The 25,420-nt window shown below is 44.4% G+C and overlaps 1 protein-coding gene across 4 annotated transcripts in view; it reads right to left on the bottom strand.

Moving 5' to 3' along the window:
* Positions 1-982: 982 nt before the first annotated feature.
* Positions 983-25,420, bottom strand: part of SLC27A1 (solute carrier family 27 member 1) — a 46,405-nt gene continuing 21,967 nt past the window's right edge. For 3 of the 4 annotated variants that reach the window (XM_080996120.1, XM_080996121.1, XM_080996119.1), the window contains exons 9-13: positions 23,453-23,579; positions 17,243-17,380; positions 15,615-15,779; positions 11,910-12,056; positions 983-2,836 (exon numbers count right to left, since the gene is read on the bottom strand). In XM_080996120.1, coding sequence (XP_080852246.1) covers positions 2,679-2,836; positions 11,910-12,056; positions 15,615-15,779; positions 17,243-17,380; positions 23,453-23,579 — 735 coding nt within the window. In that variant the 3' untranslated portion in view covers positions 983-2,678. The remainder of the gene's footprint in view (positions 2,837-11,909; positions 12,057-15,614; positions 15,780-17,242; positions 17,381-23,452; positions 23,580-25,420) is intronic. The other variant, XM_080996122.1, reaches the window with a different exon arrangement.

Consider the following 25,420-nt stretch of genomic DNA (forward strand, 5'->3'; position numbering starts at 1 on the left):
TTTTTATGTAGAGACTGTCTTCCTACTTTGCTCCATGTCTCCTGCACAGGAGTTCATATCCAGTCCTCCACTAAAAATAATGCATGGCGTAAAGTAGTTCTTTTTGTCTTCCCTGAATCTTCCAATGATTAGCTGTATTAGATGTCCTGAGGTTCTGGTTCAAGAGACACCTGCAGGAATGAATGTTAATGTGTGCAGAGGGCCCATAAATAATGTTTTTTCTATCCTGCTATGGCCAATGAGGTCGAGCGTCTACAACAGGAGCACATTCTTGTAGGGGAGGGAAGTATATGACCACAAAATAGCATGGAAGAAACTATCAGCACATGCCCTACCAGGGGACACTTTAGATGCTCAGAAAATGCATTATTACAACAAAAGGCACTGCCTTGAGGGAAGACACAGGAAGAGTAGAAAGTCCAACTTGATATAAGGGTGCCTCGTCTCACAAAAGGATGAGGTAATAGTTTGATTTGGAAGTAAGGTTCATTGGTTCCAATGAAGTTAAATTTCAAGGACTGAAGGATACTTAGGATCCTTTTTGGGTTTTCCTTCTGAAAACTTCTGATATAATAAAAAGTGAGGCATGACCATGGATCAGGTGTTTGTCTTAAGTACATCCTTTATATGGGTTGTATTCTTAGAACAAAGGGAACCTATTAACATAATTTACAGAATACATACTGCGTGCCCGTCCCCTCCAATATGCATAGAGGCAACCCTAGTTACTAATCCAAATCAGACTTGCTTGTGATAACGGCTTATGCAGATATGATGAAGAGACACAGGAGATGATCCAATGCTAAGTGGTCTCCACCCACAAAAGTCTTTTTGCTTGACTAGCTACATCCATTGGTTTAATAAAGCCTGACAACAGAACTGAGGGCAACAAAGAGTGAAACTGGTCTCTGCATTTGACTGAAATGACATGCAGCTGCATACATCAAAGAGAGACAGAGACAAAAAAGAGCAAGACAAACTCTTAAGCTTTCTTCATTTTTTATTTTCAAAACAAAGTTATACTTTGACAATAGTGACTCCATCTGAAAATGTAACTGTTAGTGCATGATTTCTGTTCAAACCATGAACTATATAGCCTTAAAAAAACCTATGTGCTTTTCTCCAAACAACAGGGCTCAGTTAGCTGTAGGTGCCTTTTTCTGAGGATTAATAACAAAGCTAAATTTATTACAAATGTTAACCTGATCTGTCTGGCTCTGATGAAAGGCACATTCTGGGTCTAATAAAAAAGGGAAAGCACACATTCCACTTGTTTTAGAACCATTACTTAACAATGGCCCTACTAGTACTGTATGGTGCTCTATTATACAACCTAACACTGCACAGAAGTCTTTCTAAAATGGTTTTGTGCAAAGTTACATTTTTATGAAAGAGAAGAAGGGTTATTAAAGGGAAAAGGGCACAGAAAGAAGAGTACGGGAACATCCCAGTAAAATAATCAGTTCCATAGAAGTTAACCAGGATATCCTTGGAATAGCTGCATTAGTGGTACAGGTCTTCCACAGCAACATAATCACAAGAAAGAATCACAGCAACTTTGAAGGTATGGTCACTCACAAGTCTCAGTATCCCTTCTGTCTTCCTTGTTTTAAATAAAATGCTTTGTGCCATCTACAGAAATTGCACTAGAAAAAGCGGTAGAGTTAGTAATACCCATAGTTGTGTACTGATAGAAGGTGAATGTTAGGATTATGTTGCAACTTGCTTTGAGCAGCTGCCACACTTCCTACAGAGAGCAGTGTGGATCAGAGAAACCAAAACAAATGTTACCAGACTTTGTTCTCAGGATTATCACCCTGTTTTCCAAGATTCTGGATCAACGTCAAGTAATCTGAAATGTTGCAATGTTCAAAAGTGGACATGTAAACCAAAGCACAATGGCTTCCCCTACAAGGATACAAAGTATTTTATTAATCTTCTGTCATTGTGTGGAAGCTTTCAAGCACCACAATGGATTAGAAGGGTGTTTCCTGTGCATTTTTCAGCCCAAATTTTTTTTTTGCTTTAATATAACATTTTTAATACCAACTTTGTTGTTACTTCATCAAATTAGTCATTTTATTTTTAAGATCAAAGTCTCTGCAGATAAAATGATATTGCATTTTGAAAGTCAGTCCATTAAAGTTCTACCTAAACATGGGTACATTTCAGAGTGATGACAACTGGAGGGACTATAAATGTGTAGATTAGGAAGCTGGAAATCCCAAAACAACTGAAGACTCTCCACAGCAATTGTGCTATTGCCTTAAGTAAGGAAAATCCAGCTGAGACACGTGACAGAAGGCAAGTCCACCAGTGCTATTGCAGGCTCAGTCACACCAACGTATTGAGGGCTTTAACAATGTAATAATGAGGATCATAAATCTGTCTTGCTTCACACAGTGTCTTAAAATGCAATGGTTACATAGAGGAAGGGGAAGAAAAACCATTCTAAAGACTGAACAGTAAAAAGGGGCCACCACCTTTGATCAGGAAACAGTTAATGTGCTTTTTAAAAAGATGATGGCCACTCTACTCCCTGTGCCTTGCTAGTTTTTGTCCCTACTGCAGATGTTCTGAATGGAAACCTTGCTTCACTTATTTAGCCAAGTTTGTTTCTCTAGCCAAGCAAAGCCCTCCAGTGGCAAACTCTTCACTAGTGGCTTTTGCTGATGAAATCACAGAGACACTTTTCCAGCCTGGATCCTCTCAAATACACACTCATCCACAGGTAGGTACTTGCCAAGTTTTACATCCAAGAAATATAATCGATCAGATGTCTGGTGTGGGTTGTAGCTTTCCCTTTGCAAACGTGTTTTCTGAATTTTGAAAGTGCCTGTTGGAAGAAAAGAAGTCAGAATAATGGTGGGAGAAGGACAAGGGCAGTGGCAAGAAACAGCTATACTGCAGATTGAAGGGAGATGATTGGCTGAAGGAATTGCCCTGCTCTCTTCTTCAAAGCAAGCATGTCATGGTCAGATGTGAACACAGCTCAAACTTCAGCTAGATTCAGGAGGAAGATTGGTTATTTCTGTGAGGCAAGTTGTTGGTATTGTTATATGCATTAGTCACGAAATACAAAAATAGCTTCTGGGCGATTTACAAAATAAATTCAAAGACACAGTTAAAAATATAGCAATCAATACACCAACAAAGCAACAACCTCAAGATGCTAACAATAACTAATAAGAAGGGTGAAAAGGTAGAGACAGAAATAACTAAAAAGTAATGATTGTTACAATACAGAATACGGTGAATCGGTCATCTTGCCATTTTGGATGCTTCTAGATAGGAGCTTGATGCCACAAACAGGTGGATTAGAAGAAGTATTTTCTCTGTGCACAACTGGCATGCAACTGTGCACATGCTCCATTTTTTAGGCTTATATTTTTCATCGGTATTCTGCTGCTTCCCATCCCCATCAGTAGGTGGCCCTTGATGAAATGTTTCTGTGCTATGTTTTCTGGCCCCAACTCTCATCCACTCCTCCCCTGCCAACCACTACCTTCTCTGGTCTGGGCATGCACTCATGTTTGTCCATATATGTGCACGCATACTTAAGGAACTCTACAGGAAGTGTGCAAGAGTAAACATTACCAGCTTTTAGTTATGCTTCAAAAGGTAAAAAGGTAAAGGACCCTTGGATGGTTAAGGCGACTCTGGGGTTGCGGCGCTCATCTCGCTTTCTGGCTGAGGGAGCCGGCGTTTGTCCACAGACAGCTTTCCAGGTCATGTGGTCGGCATGACTAAACTGCCACTGGCGCAACAGAACACCGAAACGCCATTTACCTTCCTGCTGCAATGGTACCTATTCATCTACTTGCACTGGCATGCTTTCAAACTGCTAGGTTGGCAAGATCTGGGACAGAGCAACGGGAGCTCACCCCATCATGCGGATTCAAACCACTGACTTTCCAACTGGCAAGCCCAAGAGGCTCAGTGATTCAGACCACAGCGCCACCAGTGTCCCCTGCTTCAAAATGGAAGGTTATGCTTGGGGTTGTGTGTGTGTGGCTGAGTACATCATTCATTTGCATTTGGGTTTTGTTTTAATACGGATATCTTGCACAAGGTTGATATTTAGCAATACCTAGAGTCTGAAAAAAGATAGAAATAAAAATGCTAATCTATGTATTGTAATTACAGTCTCCAAGTTAATCCCCTACATGTGTTGAGATGTTGAGAGAAAAGTTCCTTTGAACCATATTGGAATTTCAGCATTTGCTGCCAGCATGTGGCTATTGGTAGAAACGGGCAGAGGCATATTGGTTGAGCTGCCAAAGCCAATGACTATGTCAGAGCTTTCCAAACTTTTCATGTTGGTGGCACACCTTTTAGACAGGCATCATTTTGTGACACAGTAATTCAGTTTTACTAGCAAACCGGAGGTTAAACTAACACCTTTCTAGCCCCAGGAGGAACACAGGGAACGTTTGTGCGACACACCTACACACTACAGCTGACACACTAATGTGTCACGACACAAATTTTGAAAAGCTCTGGGGCTAGGTTTTGCTCAGAAGAGGAACAAAAAGAAAGAGGGGTGTGGCAATAGAGACCATGACCAAAGCACATAGACATAGACACAGACACACACACAGAGAGAGAGAGAGAGAGCTCACCAGCTTCCATACCAGTGGGTACAGGCTGACAGATTATTTTACTTAATGGGCTTTCTGTAGTAAGAGAACATCTGGCTGTGATGAGGACTGCAGGGCCTGCTCCAACTGGCCCAGGGCGCGTGGCCCAGGCCCTTATTTGGAACAAACTTTTGGGGAAGTGCGGGAAGTTGTTCTGCTATTGCTTCCCTATTCCAAGTGGTTTATGTGTTTTAAAATGTCCTCAAACACTCGGTGGCATTTTACATTTTTATTTCTTTTTTTCCCTTTTTTGCTTTCTTGGGGGTGGGTGGGTGGGATGGATATTTGGTTGGGGATTAATTTTAGTATAATTGTTCTGTTTTTGTTTATTGTTGTTTTATTGGCTGTGTATAGTTTGTGTTTTGTTTTTAAGGGGCAGGATCAGGGCTGCCTGGGAGTGGGGCCCCAGCCAACACAATGGCTGGGACAAGTTCCACAGGGGGGGAGGCACTGGGACATCCGATCTCGGTGATCATGGGCAGGAGGAGGAGTTATGCTAAGACCAGACCATGTCATTACCAAGGAGGCAGGTTTAGTCGTTGTTTGAAGACTATCCCTGCCTCCGGGTCTGGCCTTGTCCAGATGGATACTGGAATCAACAGGTGAAACCCACACAACCTGAAGGTGTTGCTGTGTAATGCCAGGTCAATGATGAATAAAACCACTGCCATCCACGACCTGATTGTGGATGGAGGATTTGACCTGGCATGTGTGACAGAGACCTGGTTGGATGAAGCAGATGGGCCTCTCCTTGCCGCTGCTTGCCCACCAGGTTTCTCTTACGCACAGCAACCCAGGTCATGTGGGCGGGGAGGGGGGGTTGCAGTGATTTTTAGGAACTCATTAGCTTGCATCAGGCGTCCTACTGGGAAGACCCAGTTCTCTGAGTGCATGTTCTGGAAGTTGGGCAATAGGGGCAGTACAGGATTCCTTTTGGTGTGCCGACCTCCCCGCTGCACCAAGGATTCCTTGTCCGAGCTGCTTCAGGTTGTGGCGGATGTTCTCCTGGAAACACCTAGTTTGGTTGTCCTAGGGGATTTTAACATCCATGCCGACCACGACCTTACAAGGGGCCGCTTGGGACTTCGTGGAAAGCATGGCCTTCATGGGGCTGTCCCTGAATACGTTTGGCCCAACTCATAGTCATGGACATGCCTTAGACCTGGTGTTCACCTCTAGTGACGTGGGTGATCTGGCACTACGTAAAAGTGAAACAAAAGAAGTACCATGGTCAGATCATTTCCTGGTGCAACTGGACTTCTCCGCAACCCTTCCCTTCTGCAGGGAGGTGGGACCAATTCGGATGGTCTGCCCCCGCCACTTAATGGATCCAAATGGTTTCCAGAGAGTGGTAGGGGATGCTTTATCCCATGTTGATGGCCTTACAGCTAATTCCCTGGTGGTCCGCTGGAATGCGGAGTTAACCAGGGCTATAGACTGTCTGGCTCCGAAGCACCTTCTCCGATTGCATGGAGCCCGGACAGCCCCGTGGTTTTCTTCGGAGCTGAGGGTGATGAAACAATCGCTGAGACGGCTAGAGCGCCGGTGGCAGAAAACTCATTCCGAATCTGACCGGACACAGGTTAGAGCTCAATGTCGAGCCTACCAAGTGGCGATAGCGACGGTGAAGAAGACTTTCTTCACCGCCTCTATTGCATCTGCAGAAAATAGTAGCAGGAGACTCAGGTGGTCCGCAATTTAACGGAACCACCTTTGCCAAGGGGCCTGGTAAGGACTCCTGCAGTGTTTTTTGCAGATAAAAATCACTCATATTCGGAAGGAGCTAGACACCACCGCGGGAGCAGGGCTGGGGCAGGAGAGTGCTAGAGCCCTGTCTGGTCAATTTGCGTGGAATCAATTTCAATCCGTTATCCCCGAGGATGTGGACAGGCTGCTTGGACGCGTGAAACCAACCACCTGTCTCCTTGATCCTTGCCCATCCTGGCTAATAAAAGCAAGCTGGGAAGGGCTGGGTGATGGGCTCTGCGGGGTGGTGAATGCTTCCCTCTGTGAGGGAACATTCCCAGATCCGCTGAAAGAGGCGGTCAATAAACCGCTTCTTAAAAAAACATCTTTAGACCCGGCCAGTATGGCCAACTATCGCCCAGTCTCAAATCTTCCATTCTTGGGCAAGGTGACTGAGCAAGTGGTTGCTGAACAACTCCAGGCACGCCTGGAGGATGTGGACCATTTGGATCCCTTCCAACTGGGATTCAGGCCTCATCATGGGACTGAAACTGCCTTGGTCGCGCTGGTTGATGATCTCCGGCGAGCTAGCGACAAAGGTGAGAGCTGTTTCCTAGTTCTGCTAGATCTCTCAGCGGCCTTTGATACAATCGACCATAACATCCTTCTGGACCGTCTAGAGGGGCTGGGAGCTGGGGGCACGGTTATACAGTGGTTTCGTTCCTTTTTCCTGGGCCGTGTTCAGAAAGTGGGGGGGGGATGAGTGTTCAGACCCCTGGGCCCTCACTTGTGGGGTGCCTCAAGGTTCCGTCCTCTCCCCCATGCTTTTTAACATCTATATGAAGCCGCTGGGAGAGATCATCAGGGGGTTTGGACTGGGTGTCCATCAATATGCAGATGATACCCAGCTCTACCTCCCTTTCAAATCAGAACCAGTGAAGTCAGTGAAGGTCCTGTGTGAGTGCCTGGAGGCGGTTGGAGGATGGATGGCGGCTAATGGATTGAGGTTGAATCCTGACAAGACAGAAGTACTGTTTTGGGGGGGACAGGTGTGGAGGACTCCCTGGTCCTGAATGGGGTAACTGTGCCCCTGAAGGGTCAGGTGAGCAGCCTGGGAGTCATTTTGGACTCACAGCTGTCCATGGAGGCGCAGGTCAATTCTGTATCCAGGGCAGCTGTCTACCAACTCCACCTGGTACGCAGGCTGAGACCCTACCTGCCCGCGGACTGTCTCGCCAGAGTGGTGCAAGCTCTAGTTATCTCCCGCTTGGACTACTGCAATGCGCTGTACGTGGAGCTACCTTTGAAGGTGACCCGGAAACTACAACTAATCCAGAATGCGGCAGCTAGACTGGTGCCTGGGGGCGGCCGCCGAGATGACATAACACCGGTCTTGAAAGACCTACATTGGCTCCCAGTACGTTTCCAAGCACAATTCAAAGTGTTGGTGTTGACCTTTAAAGCCCTAAACGGCCTCGGCCCAGTATACCTGATGGAGCGTCTCCACCTCCATCGTTCTGCCCGGACGCTGAGGTCCAGCGCCGAGGGCCTTCTGGCGGTTCCCTCATTGCGAGAAGCAAAGCTACAGGAAACCAGGCAGAGGGCCTTTTCAGTAGTGGCGCCTGCCCTGTGGAACGCCCTCCCATTAGATGTCAAAGTGATAAACAACTACCTGACATTCAGAAGGACATCTTAAGGGAAGTTTTTAATGTGTATTTTTGGTTTCTGTGGAAGCCGCCCAGAGTGGCTGGGGAAACCCAGCCAGACGGGCGGGGTACAAATAATAAATTATTATTATTATTATTATTATTATTATTATTATTATTATCTGGATTAAATGTTAAAACAGTATGGGCTGGCATTTTGATAATGGCAACATCATGTGGATGGTATGAAAAATAGCACTATAGGCACCTATTTCACCATAAACCTCTGCCTGGAAACACTACAACTCAGATAAGGCAGCAGACTCTAGCCAGACTTACAAAAAGATGGATGAGCAAAAGAAAGAAAGAGGCTTTTTTCTGTGGTGGCCCCACATTTCTAGACTCCTTTTTAGTTGACACTCAGAAGCTCAAAAAAAATAAGCTGTGGGGATGTTTTTACCAATGCTTTTATTAACTATGTTTTATTGTGGGATATATGGAGGTTTAGGGGAGAGTGAAAGCTCTGGTGGGGAACACATTGTACTCCTTCTGGGGTAGTTTATTCCCCTTGGGTCCCCACCCTGCACTCAGCTCTCACCTGTAACTCCTAGAAGCTGTCAGCAGGCAACAGCGAACACACTGGCTTCGACTGGCCGGCTAAATCAGGTGAGGGTAGCTGATGGGTCTGAAAAACTGAGGGGGGAAATCAGATCTGCTGCCTTGTGGGACATATTTAGGAGAAGAGTAGGCTAAGGAGTAAACCCTACACAAATCCAGAGTCCCTAAGATGGCTTCTTGTACACCTCCTTCAGGCAACTCCTACAGTCAAGCTGGTGCCAAATATATTGCTCTGCTTTCCTTTGGACCACATCAGCCAGGCTGAGAGGGGGATGGAGCCCAGGACCTCCATACTTGTGCCCCAGAAAGTTTCCAAAATAACGTAGGAGGCAACTGTTATGAGTCAATGTCTTTGCAGCCACAGCAGGCACTATGATTCTCTGGCAGTTTGACTTTACCCCTGGAGGAACACTCCATTGTCTCTTGATCCAATATCAACAATGCTTTATTGTACTTGTTATTCACATTGTTCTTTGGGGATTTCTATTACAGCTGATGCATTCTTATTTTAAATATGTAAGCTGCCTTAGAAGAATTATTCTGTTACACTCTCAGGGTGCCCTTCCATGCATCATGGCAGGTATTTTGCTAGTTATCTGCAATCTGAAATGATTCATCTAAGTTACAGCTATTAATTCTGTCTCACTTCTAGGTTACAAATTCCCTTTATGTCCAGCTCTTCCTCCAAGTTACAGAGAAGGTCACCCTTTCACCTTCTGGCAAGGTGGATAAACTGTCTGTTGCCAGTATATTGAAGCAAAGGCAGCGGAGCAGAAGTCCATGGGTGAAATCTGGTGTCAATAAATGTAAGTTAATGAGGTCAGTCTTAAATATTTCAAACAGAAAGCCACAAATCTTCCAGCCTGCTATGCCCAGTTAATAGTTACTATTTAGTTGTGAAAGATCAAGCAGAAACTCTTTCACATAATGATAGTTACCACTTGATACATTTAGTTCTCCATTACGCAATCTGCATCAAATGCTGGTTTTGTTCCTGTCATTTAAATCTGGCCGCAGCTCAGTTTGCTAAAAGAGGCAGAGTTTCTCACTTCTTCAAAGCAAAAACAGGATATTTTGAAGCCTGTGCCAATTGTAAAAAGGCTCTTAATTCCAACATAAGGGAGTGTAAGCAAGAATGCCAAGATGCTGAAGCAAACAGGCAGTTTCTTTGTGGGTGCAGACAATGAATTCTTTAGCAACAAACTTGACCAACAGCCTACTTGTTAATCTGAGCTGTTTGAAGAAACCTGCTTAGAACACATCCTGCTGCTCTCCAAAAAAAGAAGAGAGAATTCTCTGGGGTTAGCTCAGCTGCTTCATGAAGAGAATGTGAGTGAGTTTTATGTGCTTGTGGGTCAATTTCCACAACCATTCTCAACTTTTTGGAAGATATCAGCATCAACAGTTACCATGCTTGATGGTCAGGAGTTCAGCAATCTCAAGCAGCTGTACAAACCACACAGGGCTAATGGTAGGAGAGAGAGAATGCCCATAGTGAGTTAATTTACCGCCAGGATGTTCTTATAAAACAAATCAATCTGCTTCCAGAACCTTTAGAGAAGAAGCAATTCCCACTTTGCTTCACCCTACTCAGAGAAATGGAAGTAAGGATCAAGTGACTAGGTTGATATAAAGTGGGAGAAGCAACAAGAGGAACAGCCATTTTAGATCTGGTCCTAACCAATGTTGATGACCTGGTTAGTGGGGTAGAAGTGGAAGGATCATTAGTGATCATGCTCTTCTGAAGTTTACTATACAGCGGAAAGGAGCAGCCAAGCATACTAGGACTCAATTTCTTGACTTTAAGAAAGCCGACTTCATAAAACTTAGGGAAGTGCTGGGTGAGATCCCATGGACAGTAATACTAAAAGGAAAGGGAGTTCATGATGGCTGGGAGTTTGTTAAAAGGGAGATATTAAAAGCACAACTTCAGGCAATACCAATGAGACGGAAACATGGAAGCTGCCTAAAGAAGCCAGGGTGGCTATCTAAAGAACTTTTAACTGAGTTAAGATTAAAAAAGGATGTGTACAAAAAATGGAAAAGGGGGGAAACCACCAAAGCGGAATTCAAACAAATAGCCAGCATTTGTTTTTCTGACACAAAGTCAGAAAAGCTAAAGCACAGAATGAACTCAGGCTTGCTAGAGAGGTTAAAAGCAACAAAAAAGGCTTTTATGGGTATGTTCGTAGCAAAAGGAAGAACAAAGAAACAGTGGGGTCACTCAGAGGAGAAGATGGTGAAATGCAAACGGGACACAGAAAGGGCTGAACTCCTCAATGCCTTCTTTGCCTCAGTCTTCTCCGATAAAGAAAACAATGCCCGACCTGATCAAATTTGCAGATGACACCAAACTGGGAGGGGTGGCTAACACCCCAGAGGACAGGATCACACTTCAAAACAACCTTGACAGATTAGAGAACTGGGCCAAAACAAACAAGATGAATTTTAACAGGGAGAAATGTAAAGTATTGCACTTGGGCAAAAAAAATGAGAGGCACAAATACAAGATGGGTGACACCTGGCTTGAGAGCAGTACATGTGAAAAGGATCTAGGAGTCTTGGTTGACCACAAACTTGACATGAGCCAACAGTGTGACGCGGCAGCTAAAAAAGCCAATGCAATTCTGGGCTGCATCAATAGGAGTATAGCATCTAGATCAAGGGAAGTAATAGTGCCACTGTATTCTGCTCTGGTCAGACCTCACCTGGAGTACTGTGTCCAGTTCTGGGCACCACAGTTCAAGAAGGACACTGACAAACTGGAACGTGTCCAGAGGAGGGCAACCAAAATGGTCAAAGGCCTGGAAATGATGCCTTATGAGGAACGGCTAAGGGAGCTGGGCATGTTTAGCCTGGAGAAGAGGAGGTTAAGGGGTGATATGATAGCCATGTTCAAATATATAAAAGGATGTCACATAGAGGAGGGAGAAAGGTTGTTTTCTGCTGCTCCAGAGAAGTGGACACGGAGCAATGGATCCAAACTACAAGAAAGAAGATTCCACCTAAACATTGGGAAGAGCTTCCTGACAGTAAGAGCTGTTCGACAGTGGAATTTGCTGCCAAGGAGTGTGGTGGAGTCTCCTTCTTTGGAGGTCTTTAAGCAGAGGTTTGACAATCATATGTCAGGAGTGCTCTGATGGTGTTTCCTGCTTGGCAGGGGGTTGGACTCGATGGCCCTTGTGGTCTCTTCCAACTCTATGATTCTATGATTCTATGATTCTATACCGAGACCAAATATTCCAGCATAGAGTCTGACAGCAAACAGGCAACCTGGGCCGGGTGCCAAGAGAGGATCTTGCTGCAAATGTGCCATTACCTGTAGTGTCAACCTGGGGCAAGAGCCGGAGGAAGATGGGTCGTGCATAAGGGGGCAGTACTTTCTGCATCTCTAGGTACAGCACGTTAGGGTTTAACTTGGCTTCAGGATCAGCAATGGCTGCCATTCCTGCCTTGCCTTCTACTCCTGAAATCAAAACAAAAACACAGGAAGGGACACAATCTTACACCGCAAAGGAGCAATTAGATCCAACCTAGCAAAATCCACAGCTGGAATTCAAATCAGGTTTCACTCCTCCCTCCCACAAATAACTTCACAGCAAAGGATAAAAAAACAGCCTAGCCAGAGAGGTTGCCTGCTGCCTTCCCACAGGAAAGAACTGTTACTTGCCCTGTGACTGCACCAGGAATGTCACTCTAGCGCAGGCATGGCCAGACTTGGCCCTCCAGCTGTTTTGGGACTACAATTCCCATCATCCCTGACCGCTGGTCCTGTTAGCTAGGGATGATGGGAGTTGTAGTCCCAAAACAGCTGGGGGGCCAAGTTTGGCCATGCCTGCTCTAGCCTCTGTCTCTGGAGAGGGAGTTGTTGCTAGCTGCTCCCCTCCCTATGAACAAAAGGAACACCAGAGGAAAATGCCAATTCCAACTCACCAAATTGTTCCGGCAGCGTCAATCTCATCTTCCCCCCTTCCCTCATTTAACCTCTAGTTTTTTAGTTTGAAGATCCAAAGGCAGGGCTCATATCTCATTTTTAATTATGTACAGCTTTCTGCCCTGCATCAACATTGTATAGTGAATTTTAATTGCTGCGAGCCATTTTGGAGTCAGTGGAGGAAACAATATAATAAACTACACTAGTAGCCAAAATTGTGGAAACCTTTTGGAGAAAGTGTATTTCCAAGGTTTGATGGCTCATAACACCACTTGTTTTTGGAGTAATACCACAAAATTATATATCAATGGAAAGATAATTTAATGAAGAATGTAATGCAATGAAGCTTGTTCAGTTATCTGTATTCTATCAAAAGTTATAGACAAATAACCAGAAAAAGGAGTGTTTAGAGGGCCAATCATGTGTCATCTTGTTTTGGCAATGATGGCTCATAACACCTTTTTTATTTTAGTAATACAGTGGTACCTTGGGTTACAGACACTTCAGATTACAGACGCTTCAGGTTACAGACTCCGCTAACCCAGAAATAGTACCTCGGGTTAAGAACTTTGCTTCAGGATGAGAACAGAAATTGCACAGCAGCAGAAGGCCCAATTAGCTAAAGTGGTACCTCAGGTTAAGAATAGTTTCAGGTTAAGAACGAACCCCCGGAACAAATTAAGTTCTTAACCTGAGGTACCACTGTACCATAAAATTATATATTAATGGAAAGATAATCTAATGAAGAATGGAATGCAATAACTTTTATGAAGGATTATTTATTACAACAGCAGTCATAAAGAAAAGAACATGAAACACATAGAAAAAAATTAATATACAAAAATTCTCCCCATGTCAGTTAATACTTAGTTGGGCAACCTTTAGCCTTCCCATGGAGTGAACCAAGTTTTTTAGTTCTGCAGCTATAATAATGTGAAACCAAGATTGAATTATTGCCTCTTTTATTTGGGTTTTATTGCTGGGTTGCTTCTGACTAACAACTTTCTCCATAGATTTTTGATTGGGTTTTGGTCTGGGCTATGCATTTTTGGGCATTTACATTCCCATTAATGATGCAAATTCTGCCCACACATTTTGCTGTCATACAACCCCAGGTCGTAACACTAACTGGGTGTTTCACGGTAGGAGTAATACAAGTGGGATGTAAATCTTCTCCGATTTTCCTCTTCACGTATTTCATGCCATCACTATCAAGCAAGGAGATAGTCCCTTGTTCCGCTGTCCAGTTAACATGGGTTTTAGCCCCGTTTAATCTTTTCAACCTTTCTTTAAGAGATAACAATGGCTTTTTCCTTGGAATTCTAGCATTTAGACCATATTCCTGCAGTCTGCGCCGAACAGTCCTTGCACTCAACTTCACATTATATTGTGCCATGTCATCTTGTATACACCCAGATGATTTTCTTCTGTCATTTAGGCACAGTCTCTCAATTCTTCCACCGTCACTTGCTGTTGTGCACCTTTTCCTGCCTTTACCAGTTTGATTTTGTAGTGAATGAGCCTCCTTATACCTCTTCAAAAATATAGAAATGCCCCTTTGGGTAAGTTTCTACCAATTTTTCTTCTAATTTCTTCATAACTGTAACCTTGTTCACTTAATGATACTATTTTACATCACTTCCTGGGTGATCAGTCAACTTTGCACCATTTCTTTAATTTTTTTACGTTTTACAAGCTCACTAAATGAAAGAACAAAAAAAAAAAACCCCAACCAACTTGATAGCAATCACATAACACACTGACAAATGTCCTCCTTATTTATGTTGTAATAAATAATCCTCCATAAAAGTTATTGCATTCCATTCTTCATTAAATTATCTTTCCATTGATATATAATTTTATGGTTTTACTCAAAGAAAAAGTGGTGTTATGAGCCAAGGTAACACCTAATTGGCCCTCTAAACACTCCTTTTTCTGGTTATTTGGCCATAACCTTTGATAGAATACAGATAACTGAACACACGTTGTGGCATTCCATTCTTCATTAAATTATCTTTCTATTACTCCAAAAACAAGTAGCGTTAGAGCCAATAAACCTCGGAAATACACTTTCTCCAAAACGTTTCCACAATATTGGCTACTAGTGTAGATAATTGAAAGGACAGTAGACTTTCTGAATCAAAAGACAATTTCTGCCCTCTTGCTCACATTAACTCTTCACTCTGCTCCTTTCATTTCAGTCACCAGCTATTATTCAGTGACTCCGCATAAAGGATGTTTTGTTCTGCTCCAACAATCCATGCCAAAAATCTGGGCTATGCCACTAACAGTGACCAAGAGTCCTTTGGCAGAAGGAAATAAGCCCAGTCTATATGCCTTCCTCTCCTTTAACTAGAGGAAGACCTTTGTCATCACATTATTTTAATGGTCACTGTAGATTGTCCTTTTCAACAGATATCTCTGTTGTCAGTTTCAAAAGTCTCCTCACACTGCCCCACAGGGGCCTGGGACCTGTCTCTCCATTCCCAACAGCAAGGGCTGGCTGGCTGGCTGGGCTCCCTCACCCACTTGCTTGCTTACTCCGATGCCGCCTCAGCTTCTGGCAACCAGCACTCCCTGACCAGCCCCAGAGGCATCATTTGCCTGCAGAGCTTGTAACAAACAGCTGTGCAAGCCTTTGGGAGCCAGAGATGCAAGAGGGTATCAGAGGAGGGAGGGAAGGAAAGAGGGCCAGAGGCCAGTGTTGCCCAAGGCACCCGACCACCATTCAAGGCACCCTAGGATGCCACGGCAGACTGGTTGAAAAGCACTGCACTAAAGACATTCTGATGATGTTTTTAGAGGATTACACTCTGATTGCTCATTTGTATTTACTTCCTCTCTAGTGGTGAATGTTATCTCTGCTAGGTGAATCCTATTTCTGTATGATTTACTCTCCTTTCTCATCAGCTTGCTTGCAGGACCCCAATCCCAAAAGCAAATACTGATTTCTAACTATTCTGGGAAACTAAACAGCCAGATGGGTGGGGTATAAATAAAAGAATAATAATAATAATAATAATAATAATAATAATAATGCCTACTCGCTGGTCCAAATTGCATTCCCTGCAATTGCATTGTTCCGTTTACCTGGCACTTCAACTCCATAAACAGCAACATCTGTCTTGCTGAGGATGTGGCTCAGGATTCCTTCAACCTCTGTGGTAGAGACATTCTCCCCACGCCAACGGAACGTGTCCCCACTCCGGTCTTTGAAATACATGTAGCCAAGTTCATCCATCACTAGTACATCTCCTGAAATTAAAGAAACCACACTCAATACCCAAACAAACAGCAGAATTGCCTGCTTTTGGGGATCACTGGGTATCTACTACCTACTGCCCTGGAGGAAGGATCCCACAACAGCAAGGGAAGGAGGCAAGAACATCACATGCCTGCCCCTGTTCCAGGTGGCTGTTCCCTTTCTCTGCAGCAGGGATGAGAAATATGCAGCCTTTCAGTTATCGTTGGACTGCAGCTCCCATCCTTCTTGACAACTGGCCAAGCTGGCCAGGCTGATGGGAGTTGGGATCCCAACATCTGGAGGACACATTTCTCATCAATGCAGACCTGGCCTACCACTGTGAGAACGATCCTGATGCTTTTCTATGTTGACTTTCTTAATTGTAGTTTTAAATAATTATTTTTCTGGTAAATTGCCTTGGAAGGATTTGTATCCTGCAAGACAGGCTAAAAATAATTGTGATTGGCTAATTATTGATGAACGTAGTTGTCTCTGCCTCTACAATTGGGGATCCAGTAACAGAAGACCAAAATAAATATAATAATTTATAATAATAATAATAATTTATTATTTGTACCCCGCCCATCTGGCTGGGTTTCCCCAGCCACTCTGGGCGGCTTCCACAGAAACCAAAAATACAGTAAAATCACACATTAAAAACTTCCCTGAACAGGGCTGCCTTAAGATGTCTTCTGAATGTCAGGTAGTTGTTTATCGCTTTGACATCTGATGACATCTGATGATAAAGTGACGTTGTTGCTCTCCAGCCGCTAATGGAATGACTCAAGAGCCAAACAAGCAGATAAAGGCTCAGAGGCTGGGCAAGAATGAATAATTCCCTATGGTAAAACTATTCCATCACAATAGGTAACAAAATCAAACCAGAAGGCTTAGGAGGACAAGAACCATAACCACTTGAAATCCCCTGCACATGGAGCAGTGCTCTATTGAAACAAAGACATAGAAAAGGCAATGAAGGCAGCACATAGGCGTCCACCCCCCACCCCTGATTATTTACGTCTTTTTTTCTTTTCTTGTCTAAGCTTATATTGTACTTCCAGGTTATACTATAGTTAAGCCGTCTTCTCAATTCTGGTTAACAGAAAGGCAGGGTACACATCTTTTAGATAAATGTGATACACAGAGCAGTCTGACTTCGCACATCCATGCTTAGGAAGTGCTGCTTCCTAAAGCCAAGTCACATGAGAGCAGTGGCACTGACTTGCATGAGTCACTACTGGGAACCCATGGCATTTTTAACTATAGAAATTCAGTCAGATGTTCCTTCCTCCACTCAACTGCCAGTACAGGGCTGCTCCCAAGGAAAAAAATATCAAATATTTGAACCTGTCCTTAGAGGTAGAGTAACTGAGGGCAGGGTTTGCTGTGTTTAGTCTGAGCAAGATCAATCTTCTAGGCCACAACTGTAAATATCCCTAGCCACCAAAGAACAAGATGATGACCTGAAGAGTACCTGAAAGGTAAGCCTGGTCCCCTTTCTGGAAGACATTGTAAGCAATCTTCTTGTTGGTCGCATTCTCATTGACATAGCCATCAAACCTACGCAAAGGATCCTCCTGGTTTATTCGACCCACAAGTAGTCCTGGTTCTCCTGAAAATAATAATTCCAGATGGAAAAAATGGAAATCAAGATACTTCTGCAAAGATTATTCCAAAGTAACCACTAGAAATGCAGCTGGATAGAATTTGTTTGCATCTGAAGTTTCCATGTTTCTGCCACAACATCCCAAGAAAAGTAGACTGATTTGTTCACAGCCCTATAAAACCAGACATCCAATGAGACATGTAGCCCAGTCTTACTCATGTATGAAGTTAGTGGGTCTCTACTCCCAGGTTAGGTGTGTAAAAGACTGCAGCCTGTGGAGGTCTGTTCTACAGATATTCCAACTATTTTATTATTTATTTATTACATTTATATGCCACCTTTTCCTCCAAGGAGCTCAAGGGGATGTACATGGTTCTCCTCGTCCCTAGTTCATCCTCACAACAACCCTGTGAGGTGTGCTAGGCTAAGAGATGGTGACTGGCCCAAGGGTACCCAGTGAGTTGGGATTTAAACCCTGGTCTCCCAGGTCATAGTCTAACACTCTAACCATTACACCATTTTGTGCACTTTCATCTCACAGTATTTTTGCCTGACAAAATTCATGCATGCTGCAGAGTGATACCATCATGCAACATTATGATACCATTAAAGAGAAGCACAAGAGAGAGAGAGAACCGGTTCACCTAGCTGCATACATCAACTTTGGTGCCAGGGAGTGAACAACTGGGGAAGGGAGGATGGCCAAGAAAAGGGAAAAAAGACAATTGTTCTTCATAAGTGACAATCACATGTGGTTCAGCTCCATGGTTAGCTTCAAATATAGGACCATACATTGAGTTGTCCTGTTAATCTACATCAGTTCAGGACAGCACACGTTCCTCACACAGATGCTGCTGGCAAAATATGTCTTTAATTCACATTTAGTTAAGATGGGTCAGTAGTACATGGGAAAGTAGCAATGCAGTCAGACAGAGAGGCCCAGTTTACATGTTCATGAGGTAGCAATTCAGTTCCCTTGAGGAAGCCTGCATTTGCATTTCAGATCACTACACAATAAGTACATGGGCCCTAGTTATCTAAGGTGCCACAAAATCTCCAATCTGCTCTTGAAGTCATACTAACTGCAGGTTTGACTATGACAAAGAGCAAAAGCAAATTAGCAAGGACTCAGATCTAATGATTAGGAACAATGGCCCTATTGGGACAGCCAATTTGTCCCTTAAGACCTCACCCGCAGAAGCCATAGCAGTTAAAAGGAGGAATATGAAAGGAGAGTGGCCCATGTCCCGATTATTACTAGATGTGGATAAAGATGAGCCAACTTTGAAGAAATATGATGAAATCAAAAACCACCTGTCAGACTGGCTCCAATATTTTCAGTTAAATCAAAGACTGTATATAGATAAGAAAGAAGGTCTTGTAAAAGAAACATTCAAATTCGAAAAAGCGTTAACCCACAATAAAGGAAAAAACATATCACAAATTTACGACGAATTTACGACTATTTATTAGAATGGGAAGTAAAAGAGGAACAAATTAAAGTAGTAATGGTAAGGTGGGTGCAGGACCTTGGATACAATATCTACATGGAACAATGGGAAAGATTATGGAGGCCAGATATTAAATTCACGGAATGCTACAACCTTAGGGAAAACACTATGACGATGCAATACAGATGGCACCACACCCCTAAAATGTATAAAGACAGGTCGCCAACATGCTGGAAATGCAAAAAGGACAGGGTCATATTTTCATATGTGGTGGAACTGTGGTTATCCATGAATTTTGGAATAACATCTATACAGTGGTACCTCGGGTTACAGACGCTTCAGGTTACAGACGCTTCAGGTTACAGACTCCGCTAAGCCAGAAATAGTACCTTGAGTTAAGAACTTTGCTTCAGGATGAGAACAGAAATTGCGCAGCAGCGGCGCGGCAGCAGCGGGAAGCCCCATTAGCTAAAGTGGTGCTTCAGGTTAAGAACAGTTTCAGGTTAAGAAAGGACCTCCAGAACGAATTAAGTTCTTAACCTGAGGTACCACTGTAGTGAACTTTAAAAACTATTCAAATTTACATTTTAAAAAGGACCAGAAAACTTCCTATTAGGTATACTACCAATAGAATTTTAAAAAAATATAAGACCATTGTCTATGTATGCAATCACGGCAGCCAGAATAATAGTGGCAAGAAACTGGAAAAATGAAATCCCACCAACAATTACAGAGTAGCAGACTCTTATGATAGCATACCTGCAACTAGCAAAACTGATGGGAAGAATCAGAGGAGTGTCAAACCAGAAAGTATACAGAGAATGGAAAATATTCAAAGAATATCTAAAATTGCATTGTACAAGCAATAAGATATTGCAGAACTAGATTGATACTTGTAAGCAAAAAGTGTATTAGATATTATACTGGAATATATATATATATATGTGTGTGTGTGTGTGTGTGTGTGTGTACGTAATGAAATAACATAAATCTGTGCAAGAAAATACAGACAGTATAAGCAGAATAATAAGAATTATTGGAAGTTTTACATTTTAACCTGTTATTTAATTGTAATATAGTGTATTTTTTCTTTTCTTCCCCGCTTTTCTTCTATTTTTTCTTTACTTGTATTGCTTTTTAAAAATATAATAATAATAAAAATAAATTATTTATACCCCGCCCATCTGGTTGGGTTTCCCCAGCCACTCTGGGCGGCTTCCAACTGAGTATTAAAAACAATACAGCATCAGACATTAAAAACTTCCCTAAACAGGGTGTCAGGACTGGTCGTTGTCCTCTTCAGATCACCACACAAATGCTTTTTATGTTCTTTTATAACTTTTTATTGTGTATTAACAAACTTATAAATGGTTCTTATCTTTAACTACTGTTCCTCAGAGTCACTTATTTCAGACACCTTCTGAGCTCTGCTTCTCGGTGACCAGCCACTCTCAAAATGGCGAAGGCGCCCTTCCCTTCGCTTTCCCACTCTTTTTCCTACCCTCCTGGCTAGAGCTGGCTTGTATTTCCCCTCCTCCGAATCTGAGCTAGAACTGAACCCTTGCCTTTCCTGGGAACATCCTGTCCCTCCCTCTTGTTCCTCTTGCTCTCTTCTGTTAGATTCACTGCTCTCCTTCCCCCCTTGGGGAAAACTTTCTCCCTCTGGGAAACTGGAAACTTCTACCTCTTACTCTTCCCTGACACAGTTGTCTTTTAAAAGTAAAATAGTTGTTTATTGCCTTGACATCTGCTGGGAGGGCGTTCCACAGGGCAGGCGCCACCACCGAGAAGGCCCTCTGCCTGGTTCCCTGTAACCTTACTTCTCGCAATGAGGGAACCGCCAGAAGGCCCTCGGCGCTGGATCTCAGTGTCCGGGCTGAACGATGGGGGTGGAGACGCTCCTTCAGGTATACTGGACCGAGGTCATTTAGGGCTTTAAAGGTCAGCACCAAAACTTTGAATTGTGCTTGGAAATGTACTGGGAGCCCACGAAGATCTCTCAGGACCGATGTTCCATGGTCACGGCGGCCACTCCCAGTCACCAGTCTAGCTGCCGCATTCTGGATTAATTACAGTTTCCGAGTCACCTTCAAAGGTAGCCCCACATACAGCACATTGCAGTAGTCCAAGCGGGAGATAACTAGAGCATGCACCACTCTGGTGAGACAGTGTGCGGGCAGGGAGGGTCTCATCCTGCATACCAGATGGAGCTGGTAGACAGCCGTCCTGGACACAGAATTGACCTGCGCCTCCATGGACAGTTGTGAGTTCAAAATGACTCCCAGGCTGCGCACCTGGTCCTTCAGGGGCACAGTTACCCCATTCAGGACCAGGGAGTCCCACACACCCGCCCGCCCCCTGTCCCCCCAAAACAGTACAGTGGTGCCTCGCAAGACGAAATTAATTCGTTCCGCAAGTCTCTTCGTCTTGCGAGTTTTTCGTCTTGCGATGCACGGTTTCCCATAGGAATGCATTGAAAATCAATCAATGCGTTCCTAGGGAAACCGCCTTCAGACCAGGTCCGGGGACAGTCTGTCCCCGGACCTCTTCTGAAGGCTGGGGGGGGGGGACAAGGGCTTTTCTTCCCACCCCCAGCATTTTAAAAAACCCCAGGACAGCGGAGGACTTCTCCGCTGTCCGGGCGATCTTAAAATGCTGGCGGGCGGCATTTTAAAATCGCCCCGGACAGCGGAGGACTTCTCCGCTGTCCGGGGCGATTTAAAAGCCCCTGGGAAGGCAGGCAGGGGGGACAAAGACTTTCGCCCCCCGCCCGCCTTCAGAAGGTGTTCCCGCCCCCCGCCCCGCTTCGGAGCAGCGTTCCGAAGCGGGGCGGCTGGGGCAGGTGTTCCCGCCCCCCGCCCCGCTTCGGAACAGCGTTTTAAAATGCTGGGGGTCGGGAGCGAAGCGTTCGCTGCCGACCCCCAGCATTTAAAAATCTCCCCGGGACAGCAGAGAAGTCTCTGCTGTCCCGGGGAGATTTTTAAATGCTGGGGGTCGGCAGCGAACTTCGCTCCCGACCCCCAGCATTTTAAAATCTCCCCGGGACAGGGGGAGATTTTAAAATGCTGGGGGTCGGCAGTGAACGCTTCGCTCCCGCCCGCCAGCATTTTAAGATCGCCCGGGGCAGGCGGGGGGGAAGGCAGGCGGGGGGGAGCAAAGACTTTTGCCCCCCGCCGGCCTTCAGAAGAGGTCCTCTTCTGAAGGCCGGCTGTGGGCGAAAGTCTTTGCTCCCGACCGCCAGCATTTCCCTATGGGCTTTCGTCTTGCGATGCAAGCCCATAGGGAAATTCGTCTTGCGAAGCGCCTCCAAAACAGAAAACCCTTTCGTCTTGCGGGTTTTCCGTCTTGCGAGGCATTCGTCTTGCGGGGCACCACTGTACTTCTATCTTGTCAGGATTCAACCTCAATCCATTAGCCGCCATCCATCCTCCAACCGCCTCCAGACACTTACACACTTTTGCTTTGTATGATTTGTTATTTATGTTTATATGTCTATGTGGAAAATTAATAAAGATTTAATTTTTTTGTCACTTAAAAGCCAGGATATACACAAGTGCCATGGACCCAAACTTAAGAACTTCCAAACAGGATCTGAAGCTAGTTGACTTCCAGATTCTGGCTTTCTGGAAGCTAGTGACCATATTTTGCCAGTTCAGATGTAACAGGTAGCTGCGGTTCACTCTGTCTTCTTGATTTGTTCAGCAACCTGGGAAGAACAAATTAGCTGCAAAGGAGTTGCATACAGGTGTACAGAGCTTGTGCATATCATGGCTTATTAAGCCACAAACTGATCACCCAAACCAGATCAATATTTCACAATATAAAGACCAGTTAACCAATTACAACAAACAGAAGTACACCCATAAATAATTCAGCCTCAAACCACCGTTGGTTATGTACATGGAAACAATCATCAGTTGGCTGTCACTTTTTGGGATGGCTGCCAATCCTTGTCCTAAAAGATTCATTTGAATCTCTCAACTCTGCTGCTTTATATCAGGAGTAGCTAAGCTATGGCCCTCCAGATGTTGTTGCACTCCAACTCCCATCATCCCCACCTAGCATGGCCAGGGATGATTAAAGCTGTAGGCCAGCAACTTCTGGAGAGTCCCAGGTTCTGCTACCCCACTGTGTGTCTGTGCTTACCTTTCTTGTATGGCTATCTTTTTATCTACCCTCTTCTTTCTCTCTCTTCATCCTCTTACATTTCTCTTCAACTTCTTCTTCCCCTTCCAATTGCCACCAGTTAACTTTTCAGCCTGTTGCTCTGTTCCAGGGTTCTATGCTCCTCCCTCCCTTCCCTTGCTCTGCATATTTATTTATTCAACTAATTTATATCCCACCCTTCCACCTTTTAGGTATTCAGTGTGTCTTACAAACATGTTTAGATTAGCAGCAGTGAAGCCCTTCACAAGACCATGGACTCCTTCACCTGACACTTGATGTCTACTCTGCTTCTGGCCATCTTGCTCTCCCTGGTGAAGCAAAGAACAACCCTGCCCTAGAAGTGTCTGCCCACAATCCTCCCCACAATCAGCCCTGGGAGGTAACACCATTCAGGTCAGAAGATGGCTAGGGATGCTCCTAACACACAGCAATATCATATGGCAATCACAGTGACATTTACCTGGGCGGCAGGTGATGCATAGTCCGTTCTCTTTCCTTATCAATTCCATGGTATCCTCATTTACTTTTACCAAGCGAATAGGATACACATTTGGCAAAATCCGGCTGTTGAAGCCACAGGCACCAACCTGACAAAAGATAAAGCAAAGTTTAAAAGACGATGGAGGCTACCCTGAGTCGTTTGCCATGATTAACCAGCAAGGAACAGCCAGAGAGCTTCCAGTGTATACAGATCCCTGAAGAATGATCAGCTGAGGAGAACAGAAACAAACAAAAGGAAACAGGGGAGGAGGACCTGCTCAACCCCCCTATACTGTAGCAAATATCCTGGAGTGTGGTATTGCTAGGGATGTGGGGAAGAGAGAGATATGTCCCACCAGTTTGTTTGCTTTTAAATTGATAGTCTCCTTGCATTATACAGGAATGTTTCAGGAAGAAAATTGTCTCTTTTCCTTTTCCCCTTTCCAGTACCTCCACTGCTATAATACACACTTTACATATGGTAATAAAATGTTCAGGTTCAAGCAATATCTTTAGTGCCTCACAAAATGTCCTTCCCCCAGTCCTGAAGCTTCTACTTCACCCAACCCCCTCCATAGAACAGTCTAAGGTTCCTGTTCTAGGCTGGCAGGAACCCCAATGAGGAACAGTCCTCTTAAGAAATTGGGATGCACCGTGACATTAAAAAGGTCAAGGTCAAGGACTCCTGACAGTTAAGTCCAGTCGCAGACGACTCTGGGGTTGCGGCGCTCATCTCGCTTTACTGGCAGAGGGAGCTGACATTTGTCCACAGACAGTTTTTCCAGGTCATTTGGCCAGCATGACTAAGTCGCTTCTGGCAAAACCAGAGCAGCACATGGAAGCGCCGTTTACCTTCCCGCCACAATGGTACCTATTTATCTACTTGCACTTTTTGGAGTGCTTTTGAACTGCTAGGTTGGCAGGACCTGGGACCGAGCAACGGGCACTCACCCCATTGCGGGGATTCTGATCAACAAGCCCAAGAGGCTCAGTGGTTTAGACCACAGCGCCACCCACAATCTATAAATGAAAACTGAAAACTGGTAATAGTGTACATCAATGAGGATTTAATAGAGCGAAGTTGTTAATCTGGACCTGGTGGTTGTCAGGGAAGAGTTAGAAGTTTCCAGTTTCCCAGAGGGAGAATGTTTTCCCCAAGGGGGGGAGGAGAGCAGTGAATCTAACAGAAGAGAGCAAGAGGAACAACAGGGAGGGACCGGCTGTTCCCAGGAAAGGCAAGGGTTCAGTTCTAGCTCAGATTCGGAGGAGGGGAGATACAAGCCAGCTCTAGCCAGGAGGGTAGGAAAAAGAGCAGGAAAGCAAAGGAAAGGGCACCTTCGCCATTTTGAAGGTGGCTGGTCATGGAGAAGCAGAGCTCAGAAGGTATCTGAAATAAGTGACTCTGAGGAAGAATAGTTAAAGATAAGGAGCGTTTAAAAGTTTGTTTGTTAATACACAATAAAAAGTTATAAAAGAACAAGAAGTGTTTGTGTGGTGATCGGAAGAGGACAACGACCAGTCCTGACAGTGGTAAGCAGACCATATCAGTAAAATTAGAATCATAGAATAGAATTCTAATTTTACTGATATGTCCTTTCTGAATTGTCCTTTCTGACGTCAGTCTACAAACTGCTGTCACATCTAGCAATGACCTGCTGTGTGAAGGGATTTCCCCACTAATCCAGTCACTTCTTGGGTTACTTAAACCACTGCATATTCATCTTGCTGCATGGTTCACAGCAACTTGATACAACTTTGCATGTAGCCCTGTGCTAAAATGGGGCTGCGTTTCTTCTGGCAGATGGTTGGAGCTACATAAAAAGTTGCAGCTGTTTGTGTATTGGGTGGGGAAGAGAGTTGCTTCCAATTAACACTCTTCAGAAATGGAGCTTGCACATGGAAGGGTCTGTAAAGATTAGGCTCTGTGAGCCTATGCCACAAGTGGGCT

This window comes from Podarcis pityusensis (genome assembly GCF_964106645.2).
Source record: "Podarcis pityusensis genome assembly, chromosome: 2".
Lineage (NCBI taxonomy): Eukaryota > Metazoa > Chordata > Lepidosauria > Squamata > Lacertidae > Podarcis > Podarcis pityusensis.